General features: G+C 42.7%; 1 protein-coding gene across 1 annotated transcript in view; it reads left to right on the forward strand.

Moving 5' to 3' along the window:
• The first annotated feature begins 1664 nt into the window (after window positions 1-1664).
• dna2 (DNA replication helicase/nuclease 2) overlaps window positions 1665-13746 on the forward strand; it is an 86581-nt gene continuing 74499 nt past the window's right edge. Inside the window, exons 1-2 of the mRNA XM_073027155.1 lie at window positions 1665-1745; window positions 5640-6898. Of these exons, the coding sequence (XP_072883256.1) occupies window positions 1716-1745; window positions 5640-6898 (1289 nt within the window). The 5' untranslated portion in view covers window positions 1665-1715. The remainder of the gene's footprint in view (window positions 1746-5639; window positions 6899-13746) is intronic.

Raw genomic sequence — 13746 nt, forward strand, 5'->3', positions numbered from 1 at the left:
AATCCACCTTGGTAGCTGCCCTGAATCCCATGCGATCTGACCTTCCTGCTGGGTATGCCATGCAGGACCTTGTTGGGGGCCCATATAAACAATATCCACTGCCCTGCCTTCAGCTCTCCTCCGGGTTACCTCTTCAAAACACTCTAAAGGGTTTGTCAGGCATGATCTCTCATGCACAAAACCATGCTGACTATTCCTGATCAGGCCTTGACTTTGATGGTAGATCTTATTCCTCAGAATTCCCTTCAGTAACTTTCCTGCAAGTGAAGTCAGGCTCACCAGCCTGCAAGGACCTGGCCTGTCCTTGCTACCTTTTTTAAACAATGGAAAATATTAGCCACTCATCAGTCTTCTGGAATTTTGTCAGTGACTAACAGCTAAGCAAATATCTCTACAAGGGCCTCCTCAGTTTCTTCCCTAGCCTTCCATAAGGTCCAATGATGCACTTGGTAAGGCACTGGGGATTTGCCCACCTCAAAGCACTTCAAGGCTGCAAATCTGAACTTTGTTTTGGATCATACGCATACGATACAAAACTTTACTACTTATTACTCCCAATTTTTCATCATCCATGATATTCTTAGTAAACTCCAAGTAGAGGCAGACATTAAAAATCTTAGCCATATCCTGTGGCTCCACACATAGGTGATCTTGATGATCTTTAAGAGGACCTAGACTCAAACTAGTCATGCTTTTACAGTTAATATGACTAGAATATAGAGCAGTACAGCCCAGGAACAGGCCATTCTGCCCACAATGTTGTGCCAAACCAGCTAAAAAGCAAATCAAAAACAGCCATACACTAATCCCTCCTGAGAACCCCTTGAGATTTATTATTATCTTGCCTGTCAGATCCATCTCATGCCCACTTTATGCCCTTCTGATTTCCCTCTTATGCCTGGTCTTGAACTTTTTATATTTGTTGAGGAATTCTTTTGCACCCAGCTGCCTATGAAGCATGCTTCCGTCTCTTTCCTTACCAGAGCCTCAATTTCTCTCGTCAGCAAGGTTCCCCAAACTTGGCATGTCTATCCTTCACCCTTACAGGAATATACTGCCCCTCTTATTATGAAATGACTTTTAAAAAAAATTGCCAACTGTTTCTTTGCCTTCAAATAGTCACCCACTCAGTATCAGCTGGATCACATCTAATACCCTCGAAGTTCAAAGTTGGTCCCGCACCAGTTCAGGGCTTTAACCTACGTTGTTCTATTTTTTCCCCCCAAAACTATTTAAAAACTAATAGAATTGTGATCACTGCATCTAAAGTGCTCTCCAACCGCTTCCTCAGTTACTTGGGCTGTCACGTTCCCTAAGATAGGTCCTTTATTGCACTTTTTCGTTTTCGGAACGATTCAGATTTTGAACAGATCCTCTGAAGAACGGTACTGTCACAATGAGAGAGCAACGTTGGAAAGGGAAAGCGCACCACTGAAAATGTATTAGGCCAGCACTGTAATCGCCAAGGCATTATAAAAGACTACGGACATTTTGCGGCAGCAGCGGAGTGCAAAGTCACAGAATTTCAAAGCTAAATATATAAGGAGGTACTGTATTAGCACGGCTTCCAGCCGCCAGGACGGGCCCGGGCCTGCCTGCCGCCCGCCTGAAGCGGATCGCCGCCCGGAAGGTGACGGCAGAGTTGGGCGGAGCCGGCGGCCGGCGGCCGTTGGCGAGCGCTGATTGTGGAGCGCGGTCCTGTTGATGTTGGCGCCATGTGGAAAAAGAAGCCGCTCTCTATGGCCGTGAGTACCGCTTTCTTTCTGCAGTTGTGATTGCGAGTATTCGCCCAGCCGACTGCAAAGCATCGCTCTTCATGCGGGCATTACTGCAACACAACTACAATCCGCCCTCCCCCTACAAACAAAGGGGGTCCACGCCATTGCTAGCCAGCGCTGCCCCACTCCCCATTACCACAGACTAGGTCTACTTCAGCTCAAGCAATGACTAAATACCAAATACAGCTGCACTTCGCTAGGTCTCGTGAAACACCCTCTTCAATTTGCACCAGATCCCTAAATAATACTGAGTTGCAACAGCTTCTGCACTTGCCTGCCGTACAAACTCCGCACCTCTTCACTGCACCCTAGTCACTTTCCACCTCCCACCTGGCCACCAGTCGCCCACCACGTTTGCCCCTCTTACCAGAGCCTGAAAGGCTGCCTTTCTTAAACCTGAGCATGTGGCAGACGCATACTCAACCCAAAACGCTCTTGAACTACTTTCTACAGGATCGTAATCCTGTCATTCAGTCGCACAAAGTAGCCCCACTGACACCGCAAATTCTGCACCCCTCTCCCATCAGATTCCCACTGATTGCTTGTTATCTATAGGGCTCCTAACTGTTGCCCATTTTCACTTACTGAACCACATACAACTTCTAAAGTGCTCTTGCTCAGAGAATTAATAGATCCTCACACTGAAAGTATTTATTACTGTCCCAGGAGTTCCATACACAACACCCCACTGAACCTCGGAAAGTGTCCTTTTCTTTCCATTACCTTCTCTGAAAGGCCAGTCTCCCAGATACTGCCCTACACCACAACACCACTCTTCAATGGATTGCCATGAGTAACCAGGATTTCCAAACACTGCCCCGCTCAGTTGCAGGAAATAAACTAAAATGTGCATCCATCTTTATTTATCATGGCACCTCCAAAGCTGCTCGCAGGAAATGTCATTGCTGTCCTTGGATGTTGTAACCCAAATACTACTCTTTCATAAATATTGTGTGCACCAACCATCTCCCCCCCCCCCCCACAACACTATTGCTTTGATGCCAGAGCTGTGTCTCCCTCTCTCCCTCTCTCCCTCTCTCCCTCTCTCCCCCTCTCCCCCTCTCCCCCTCTCCCCCTCTCCCCCTCTCCCCCTCTCCCCCTCTCCCCCTCTCCCCCTCTCCCCCTCTCCCCCTCTCTCCCTCTCTCCCTCTCTCCGTCTCTCCCTCTCCTCAGAGACTCCTGAACATTGATTGCCAAATTCTGATGTGCATACTGGAACCAAAATGGCCACCAATCTGGTTCCTTGATTTGGCTGTCTTCCTCAGACTGCATATCATGTATTTCTCTAGTCCAGGGAAAGTTAACAATCTGTCCCTTTCTATGCGTCATTTTATGCTTCCCTCATTGAATTCCATAAATTCCCTCAACCCTGGACTCTCAGACGAGGGGCAGTCTCTTATCCTCAAATGTAACACCCTCTCAGCCAAATTGCATGGCTTTCCTTCCATGAGTTCAGCCAAGACAGTAAGATGGCCACGGGAGTCTCATTCTCTGAGTTCTGTCTGTGGCATCTTCATGTGGAGACAGACCAAGCAGAACGGGACTACTGAGGATCTGCTAGTGTCTATTGTCTCCAAACCCAGACGTATCCAGCAGCTCATTCCAGACACAATATCCCATTGGACCCCAGAGAGTGTCCTTTTGCAGCAGTCTGTCCCAGTATCATCTCAGCAATTATTATGTCATTCATGTGCTTTACTTCTGAATCTCCATGGACTGCTTTCCCCATCACATTGTATTGTGCCTCCACTGCCAGACCACCATATACAATGGATTCCGGTTAACCGGGGCAGCCGCTTGTTTGAGACATCTCTTAAAGAACAAAAACTAATTGAGAAAATGGCCAGGATTCCCTTTGTTTATTTGGGGCTCTATGCTGCATAATTGGTACAGGAGACTTGCTGAAGTTTCCAGCTAGCATCACTTGCATGCACTTGCTTTGCCATTAGGCAGTACACAGTGCTCAGAGTGAAATTTTTAAATAGTGTCAGCAGCGTGTGTTCAAAATCAGTGAATTTTGTCACTGATGGTTGGCATTAAATAAGTAATAAGACAATTCAGAACGGTTTTGCTCTTTGAAGTTTCAAGCATTCAGGCTTGGAGATGCCAGGAACAGTTGGGAGTGAAAATGAAATTATTTTATTTATTTATTGAGGCATAGCACGGAATAGGCCCTTCCAGCCGTTTGAGCTGTGCTTCACAGGACTGCCTCCCCCCCCCCCCCCCCCAACCTCTAGCCTAATTACAAGACAATTTACAATGATCAATTAACCTACTAATTGGCACGTGTCTAGATTGTGGGATGAAACCACAGCACCCAGAGAAAACCCATGCATTTGACAGCGAGGACTTACAAACTTCTTACGGATGACTTTGGAGTTAAATTCCGGACTCTGTTGCCCCGAGTGGTAATGGCATTGTGCTAACCACTACACTTCTGTGATGCCCACTACAAATGATTATTTCACTAATTCAACAAGTTAGGAACTACAAAGAATTTGAAGGTATCAGCAATCATTGAATGTTACAATGAAAACGAAGATTTGAAGGATGCAGACATCGAAGGCATTGTATGAAGGCAGTATTACCAGCACTAGGTGATTGTGCTGATTTTGTTCATTTACAGTCAATCAAAAGAACATGGTAGTGTACACTGGACAAATTCCTTTGCTGTTAACTGTTAGGAACTACAGTTTTAGAATACTTTAGTTAGTGTTCTAATTTGTTCCGTATTTCATTTAAATACATAATTTGCTACTCAGTTAAACAGTAGTTTGTCTTTTTTATGTGTTTTTAACCATTTCCTTGAAGCTTCAGTTAAATGGATAGCCATTTAATTGGGCCAAAAGGTACTGGTCCACGTGTCCCAGTTAAGGTTAACCAGAATCCACTGTACTTCAAAACCATATACTGCCCCAAAATGCCTCGTTTTGACCCTCATACATCCTGCCTTCTCTGTTGATTCCCTTCCCCTGCACTGTCCTTCTACCAGACCATTCAATCTACAAAGTTTGGTGACCGTTGCTCTTTCCTCTCTTCATAGAATAGGTTACCAGAGTTATAGCAGAGTACTCTTTGGAGATCCATTTGTAATCTGAGCTATTTTGTTCGGCATGAAACAAGAACAATTGTGTGGGACAGAGTCACAGAAATAGATGTGATGGGAGAATGAGCAGGCATGAGAAGTTCAAAGGTCCAATTTAATGTCAGAGAAATGTACACAATATACATCCTGAAATGCTTTTTTTCCCGCAAACATCCATGAAAACAAAGAAGTGTCCCAAAGAATGAACGACAGTGAAACGTGAGAACCCCAGACACCGCCCCCAGCTCCCCCCCTCCTGAGTGTCAGCGGCAGCAAGGTGATACCCCTCCTCCCCAGGCAAAAAAAAAGCACATCTGCTACTGAGCACAAGCATGAGCTAGGCAATAGCTAAGACACAGTTACCCCAAAGACTATTGCATTTCATCTGGCATTCGACAAACCACAGGTTCTCTCTCTCCCTAATAAGGGAGAGGGTGTCCCCCATCCGGCCTTGCTGGTTCAGTTAGTGAACGAATGCGTCTGCTCAGTGCTCCCAGCTCTGCTGTCATCTGGGAGAGAAGTCACATGGAGGTGCTCTGTTCCCAACTAGTAAAAGATTCCTGCCACCCCACAGCTGTCAGCAAATCCATTCCCATCCATCTTATCAGTCTTCCAAGCGCTCTTTCATATGTAAGCGATGTCTATGTTGGGTATTAGTAATCTGGGGGGGGGGGGGGGGAAGCCTGTAGTTGGTTTATGAAACATCATTTTCTCTTAAGAGCAGCAGTAAACCTATCTGACATATTAATATGTTTTTATTTCCTTCCTTGATACAGTCATCATTGGTGGAAAAGAAACACTTTGAGGAAATTGCATTTGGACATGGAATTGGTAAAACAAAAAGGATAAAAACTTTCCCCATGAATTTAAGTCAATTGGAAAGCAGCAATAAAGAGAGTTTTGTGAAATCAAGTATTCCAGAAACTCCTGATGTCAGTGAAGTGGTCCCTGAATGTCCAGTGAATAATGTAGAAATTTTTACTGTTCCTGAAACACAAATGAAGGAGAATATGATACCAGTCCGCCGTTACAGTTTTAACCAATCAAAGGAAAATATAATAGCTGAATCTCAGCAGTTTTTGTGCCATCCAGATATAGAAAATGAGAAACTGGTTCCACAATATAGGTTTATTGAGAACAAAAAGAGGCAAAGTGTATTGAAAGATTGTGAGACGCTTCGTTCTGTTAAGCTGCCTGGGAAAAGATTTACTAGTCCGGATGGGGCACTGAGGTCAAAGAAGTGGAAAGGAACCCTGGTTAAAGAGAAAGATGATCCCGCATCCCAAGACACAGAGGCTTCCTCCGATAGTCTTCTAGAAGAGTGTCTAATGGCTATTAAGGAGACTGCTTCTGGGTCTCAGTTACGCAGCCCTGTGAAGAGAGTTGAGAATGGAAAGATTCAAAGTATGAAGACAAGACAGTGTGTAAATAGTACTTTGAAGGCGTTCCCATCTCCAGCTACTGTACAGAAAGATGCAAAGTTTTGTTTGACTAGAAAGAACAAGATGGGGAACCTACAATTGCCCATGCATATAAATCTACTAAGGGATCCTTTCCAGAGATTAGATACAAAACAATATACAAATATACAGAATAAAAGTTGTGATTCTGCATTGACTCGAGTAACTAAAACACAATATGATGGCTGCAGTAAAAGGGAGAGTGAATGGATTCAGTCCACAATGCCATTGAATAAAGTTCGGCCACAGACACTGCAAACACCCTCAAAGCTGGATCTCCTAAAAACTCCTGACACACCTGCAGAACACCAGTGGGAACTGTGCAAAGGGGATACTATACCTCACTGCATAAATTCAAAACATAAAAACTGTGAAGAGACACAGACTGATTATACAGGCAACAAAGGAAAGGCTGTCACAGTTTTGGAGACAGAGACGTATCAGCATGAACTACATTCCAATATATCAAACAAAACCCAGCTTGCAGAAGTTACATTATCAGACAACTCACAAGAAACAAAGATGGGGATCAAGCTACAAAGTTTCGACAGAGCAGCAAAGATGAGCTGCCCAAGGTACAAATTTGTTCTTGATTTTGCAGTGTACAGTTATTTGTGTAATTCCAAGAATGGAGTCAGGATGTTCAAGCAGGGAGATAAGGATACTATAAGGATATTCCTGGGAACTATAGATTGCTGAGTCTCATGTCACCATTAAGGAATATATTATGTCCCTAGAAAGATTGTGAACCCTGTAGAATTTTCTGTTTCTCCATAAATATGACCAGATCTTCATGTAAGTCCTAAAACAAGATAAAGAGAACCCAATTAAATAAATAACACAAAAAATTATATTTGTTCATTTATTGAGAAAAATGAACCAATATTACATGTATTTGTTGGAAAAAGTATGTGAACCTTTGCTTTCAGTAACTGGTGTGACCCCCTTGTACTGCAATAACTTCAACCAGATGTTTTTGGTAACTGTTGATAAGTCCTGCACATTGGCTTGGAGGAATTTTAAGCAATTCCTCCTCACAAAACTGCTTCAACTCTGAGATGTTGATGGGCTTCCTTGCATTGTCTGCTTGCTTCAGATCCTTCCACAACATTTCTATAGGTTTAAGGTCAGGACTTTGACTCAGCTATTCCAAAACGTGAATTTTCTTCTTTTTAAACCATTCTGTTGTTAATTTACTCTTGTCTTCCGGATCATTGTCTTGTTGCATTATCCAACTTCTATTAAGCTTCAGGTGACGGACTGCTACCCTGACATTCTCCTGTCAAATGTCTTGATACAATTTGGCATAGCAGTCCCAAACCATGATGTTCCTTCCACCAAGTTTCACAGTTGGGATGAGGTTTTGGTGTTGGTGTGCAGTGCCCTTTTTCCTCCAAACATAGCAATGTGCATTACTGCCAAAAAGTTCGACTTTTGTCTAATCTGTCCACCGAACATTGTCCCAGAAGCATTGTAGAACATCCAGGTGGTCTTTTGCAAATTTGAGACATGCAGCAATGTTTTTTTGGAGAGCAGTGGTTTCCTCAGTGGTGTCCTTCCATGAACACCATTCTTGTTCAGTGCTTTTCTTATAGTGGACACACGAACAGAGACTTTAGCAAGTTCTTGAGATTACAGCAGGTTTTTTTTGCTGTTACCCTTGGGTTCTTTTTCACCTCTTGCTGTGCTCTTGGTGTGATCTTTGCAGGATGCCCACTCCTTGGGAGAGTAGCAACAGTACCGAGTTTCCTCCATTTATAGACAATATCTCTTACTGTGATCTGATGAACACTCAGGTCTTCAGAAATGCTTTTGTAGCTTTTTCCAGCTTCATGTGTTTCTACAATTTTTCTAAGGTCCTCTGAAAGTTATTGTGATCGAGTTGTGGTGCGCATAAACAGATCTTTCTTGAGAGGAGCAGGCTCTGTCAGTAACCTGACTTTGTGTCTTTTTTAATAGAGCAGGGCACCTCTACAACCCACACCTCCAATCTCATCTCATTGATTGGAACACCTTATTCCAAATGACTTTTGTAGAAGGCATTACTCCAGAGGTTCACATACGTTTCCCAACAAATACATGTAATATTGGATCTTTTTTCTCAATAAATAAATCAGCAAGTATAATGTTTTTGTGTTGCTTAGGATTCTCTTTATTTTTAGGATTTATATGAAGATCTGAACACATTTTAAGTCATGTTTATGGAAAAATAGAGAAAATTCTACAGGGTTCACAAATTTTCTAGCAGCACTATGGGAAAGGATTAATAGGGATGGTATTTATAATAATTTGGTAAAACATTAGGTACAGGCAGTCCCCGGGTTACGTACGAGTTCCGTTCCTAAGACCGTCTTTAAGTCAGATTTGTACGTAAGTCGGAACAAGTACATCCGGTATTATTTAACGTCAGTTAGTCAAACGTTTGTCTTAGTATATAGTATATATTTTACCTTTCTATGCATATAAAACACTTAAGAAACATATGTATTCCAATAATTAAACTACTGCGTTGCTTAGTAATCGGGGCAGACCTTTCACATGCTCTAATCATCTCAGTTTATCCGTTATCCTTTAAAATTGTTCCAATCATTGACCGACTGTAGCCTAACGCTTTTCCAATGACTGGTGGCGTTTCACCTCTTTCCAAACGCTTTATTATTTCCATTTTATTTTCAATTGCAATCGCTTCCCGTCAATGGAACAGAAACACTGCGGGCGGCGGGTCCCGAGCTGCGCCGGCTCCCGAGGTCCGCTGGGTCCTAAGGACCACCACACTGAGACAGGATAAATGGGACAAGTGGGGGCTATGCTGGGTTTGGGTATTTGATCCTCCACAATATTTTGCGTGGGAATTTAAACTGGAGGTGGCAGTGTGTTTTTTTGTACAAGGTCGAGTAGTGAGCTCGACATGATACGGGAGTCACTGGATCGACATCAACCCAGCACGGGAGCGGACTGTCACTAAATCGAACTCGGGAACCTCTGTTCTTGATCCCAGCGCTGATCTCATTGTGCCACCAGCCGACTGGAACGGGTGGGTGGGGGGGGGGGGGGGGCGGTGCGGGTCAGGGTGAATCTTACTAAGAAAAATTTAAGCCAAATACAAAGATAAACACTCAACACAGTGTCAATGGCAATGACTTAAAATGGCGGATGGCGTCCTTCCTCGGTTCGTAAGTACGAGTTGTCCGTAAGTTGGACGTTTGTAACTCGGGGACTACCTGTACATAACAGTCAGCAGGGCTTTTGTGGGGCAAGTAACATTTTACTAACAATTGAGTAGAGCTGGTTGATGTTGTCTATGTGGATTTTAGCAATGCATTTGACAAACTTCCTCATGCCAAGCTCAGCTAGAGGATGACATGCATGGGATCAACAGTGACTAGGACATTTGAATTCAGCGTTGGCTAATGCTGAGGGTAATGGTCAATGGCTGTTACTATGGCTGGAGGTCCTTAACTGGTGCTGTTCTACAGGGATCTGTAATATGACCTATACTGTTTGTTCACAGACACTATAAAGGCCAATGATGTTGTGGACAGTGTAGAAGATTGATTAAAGGATACACCAGGATATTGGTTAGTTGCAGATATGGGCTTAGAAATGGCAGCTGGGAATTAATCAGGCCACATGTGAGGCACTACACTTTGGGTGATCAAAAGTAGAGGAACAGCACACTGTAAATGTAAATACATAGAGAAATCTTGGTGTCCAAGTCCATAGCTCCCTGTCAATGCATAGAGAATTCTTGGTTCAAGTCCATAGCTCCCTGTCAATGCATAGAGAATTCTTGGTGTCCAAGTCCATAGCTCCCTGTCAATGCATAGAGAATTCTTGGTGTCCAAGTCCATAGCTCCCTGTCAATGCATAGAGAATTCTTGGTGTCCAAGTCCATAGCTCCCTGTCAATGCATAGAGAATTCTTGGTGTCCAAGTCCATAGCTCCCTGTCAATGCATAGAGAATTCTTGGTGTCCAAGTCCATAGCTCCCTGTCAATGCATAGAGAATTCTTGGTTCAAGTCCATAGCTCCCTGTCAATGCATAGAGAATTCTTGGTTCAAGTCCATAGCTCCCTGTCAATGCATAGAGAATTCTTGGTGTCCAAGTCCATAGCTCCCTGTCAATGCATAGAGAATTCTTGGTGTCCAAGTCCATAGCTCCCTGTCAATGCATAGAGAATTCTTGGTGTCCAAGTCCATAGCTCCCTGTCAATGCATAGAGAATTCTTGGTGTCCAAGTCCATAGCTCCCTGTCAATGCATAGAGAATTCTTGGTGTCCAAGTCCATAGCTCCCTGTCAATGCATAGAGAATTCTTGGTTCAAGTCCATAGCTCCCTGTCAATGCATAGAGAATTCTTGGTTCAAGTCCATAGCTCCCTGTCAATGCATAGAGAATTCTTGGTGTCCAAGTCCATAGCTCCCTGTCAATGCATAGAGAATTCTTGGTTCAAGTCCATAGCTCCCTGTCAATGCATAGAGAATTCTTGGTTCAAGTCCATAGCTCCCTGTCAATGCATAGAGAATTCTTGGTTCAAGTCCATAGCTCCCTGAAAGTGGCTGCTCAGTAAACCTTTATTACCTGCATTCCTTTATTAGTTGAGGCATTGAGCTTGAGAGTCAGTATGAATTTTACAGACAGCGATTATCTGAGAGTACTAAATACTAAAACCCTGTCTATGTCTCTCCTAAAAGTATAAACTTTTATCAGGTCTCCCTCAGAATCAGGTTCTGTACATGCTACCCACATGAAAACCCATCACTGGCCCAAGCATAAATGTATATTTTGATATAGTTTTCATATAGTTACATAATTCTCCAGTATGGAATCTGTACTGATAACTTGAATGTCTTTACTTATGTTTTTACTTAAATTTTCTGAAACTTCAACATCATTAGGATCATTGGTGAAAATGGGCTGAGGCTGCACAGTCATCATGGAGCGCCTTCACACAATCCCCACAACTAAATGTTATTTTTGTTTATCTTTAAGAGTCAAAGATTTTGTTCAGATTTGGCAAGGTAGACTGTGTAAGAGACCCTTGCCATGTGGAATTACATGATGTTTGCCAGTCCTTCATTTGCAAGCAGCTTGTCTAGAGATACATCACATCCTGGTGCATTTTACTTTTTTATTTCTTCCATTTAAGACATGTGAAAAACGCATCTGATCACTTCAAAATAGGCCAATTCTAGAGTTTTCAGTCTTAGACAGTCTGTTACAGTTTGATTTATTTTAGAATTTATTAACTTCCATTCATCTCCTTCTAACCAATGTGCTCTGTCCTGATGAAATGCAAAGTAAATTTGTTATCAAAGTATGCATATGACACTGTACACTACCCTGAGACTCCCTTTCTTGCAGGCATTCATAGTAGAACAAAATACAGTAGAATCAATTAAAAATTATATATTAACAAAGACTGACAAAAACTACATACATATCAAACAAACAAACAGGTGGTGTGGGACCTAAGGCTCACATACTTCCTTCCTGATTACAGCAGCGAGAAGAGACCATGGCCTGATGGTGGAGGTCCTTGATGATGGATACTCCTTGTCGATGTATTCAATGGTAGTGAGGGCTTTTCTTCTGATGGACTGAGCTGTATTCACTACTTTTTGTTGACTTTTTTTTCTTTCAAGAGCAGTGTGGTTTCCATACCAAGATGTGATACAACCAGTCAGGTTACTGTTCTCCACTGTGCACCCACAGAAGTTTGTCAAAGTTTTAGACAACACGTTGAATCTGTGCAAACTTCTAAGCAAATAGAGGCGCTGCCATGCCTTCTTTGTAATGGCACTTGTGTGCTGATGCCAGATCAGATCCTTTGAAGTGATGATGCCGAGGAATTTAAGTTACTGACCCTCTCCTCCTCCGATCCCCTAATGAATACCGGCAGATGGACCTTTGGTTTCCTTTTCCTGTAGTTAATAATCAACTCGTTGGTTTTGCTGACATTGGTTGTTGTGACACCATTCAACCAGATTTTCAATCCCTCCTATGTGCCGATCTGTCACCACATTTGATTTGGCCAACAGCAGTGGTATCATTAGCAAACTTAAATATGACATTGGAGAAGTATTTAGCTTCACAGTCATAGGTATAAAGCGAGTAGAGCAGAGGGCTGAGCGCGCAGCATTGTGGTACACACTAGCTGATGCAAGTGAGGAATTTGAGGATTGCACATGAAGATACTGAGGGTTTGGTCTCCGAGCTTATTGATCAGTTTTGAGTGTCTTCAAACTAAACCAACATCACTTTTGCTCCCTCCATGGATGCCTCCTGAACTGCCGAGTGTTTCCTGCATTTTCTGTTTTTATTTCAGTTTAGTGCTTTGTTGTGCCAAATCTAACACCAATGATCTGAACTGAGTTTAATGCTGTGGAAGTAGAGGTGCAATTGCAGCAAATACTCAGTCGGAAATCAGTCAACGGTCAAAATTCTGCAATTTCCTTGCTTTTGATTCTGGGAGCCACTCCTGAGGATGAGCAGCCAGAGAACTATTAGCTTGAATCAGCGCTTCTGCAACAATCATCACTCGATGCTTTACTTAGGCAATTCCAGGATTTTGAGTCGATGAAAATCATTGCTATTTCAAAGTCAAAGTGCTGAATAATTGGGAGGAACTGAGAGATTCTGAAAAGTTATCAGGATCAAAACACAGAAGGTCTGTGTAGTCAAAATTGGAGTTATTTCGAGCATAGTCCTGATGTATGGTCTTTCTCAATCTCTTTATTAATATCAACATTGTAAGATTGATACATAATTACTGGGATTACAAAATTTCCTTAATTAGGAAAGGGAAAAAAGATTATGAGAGAAAGCTGGCAGGGAATGTAAAAACTGACTGTAAAAGCTTTTATAGATAAGTGAAAAGAAAAAGATTGGTCAAGACAAATGTAGGTCCCTTACAGTCAGAAACAGGTGAATTGATCATAGGGAACAAGGACATGGCAAACCAATTGAATAACTACTTTGGTTCTGTCTTCACTAAGGAGGACATAAATAATCTTCCAGAAATAGTAGGGGACCGAGGGTCTAGTGAGATGGAGGAACTGAGGGAAATACATGTTAGTAGGGAAGTGGTGTTAGGTAAATTGAAGGGATTAAGGGCAGATAAATCCCCAGGGCCAGATGGTCTGCATCCCAGAGTGCTTAAGGAAGTAGCCCAAGAAATAGTGGATGCATTAGTGATAATTTTTCAAAACTCCTTAGATCCTGGATTAGTTCCTGAGGATTGGAGGGTGGCTAATGTAACCCCACTTTTTAAAAAAGGAGGGAGAGAAAAACCGGGGAATTATAGACCGGTTAGTCTGACATCGGTGGTGGGGAAAATGCTAGAGTCGGTTATCAAAGATGTGATAACAGCACATTTGGAAAGAGGTGAAATCATCGGACAAAGTCAGCATGGATTTGTGAAAG

This window comes from Hemitrygon akajei, chromosome 23, assembly GCF_048418815.1.
Source record: "Hemitrygon akajei chromosome 23, sHemAka1.3, whole genome shotgun sequence".
In the NCBI taxonomy this organism is placed as follows: Eukaryota; Metazoa; Chordata; class Chondrichthyes; order Myliobatiformes; family Dasyatidae; genus Hemitrygon; species Hemitrygon akajei.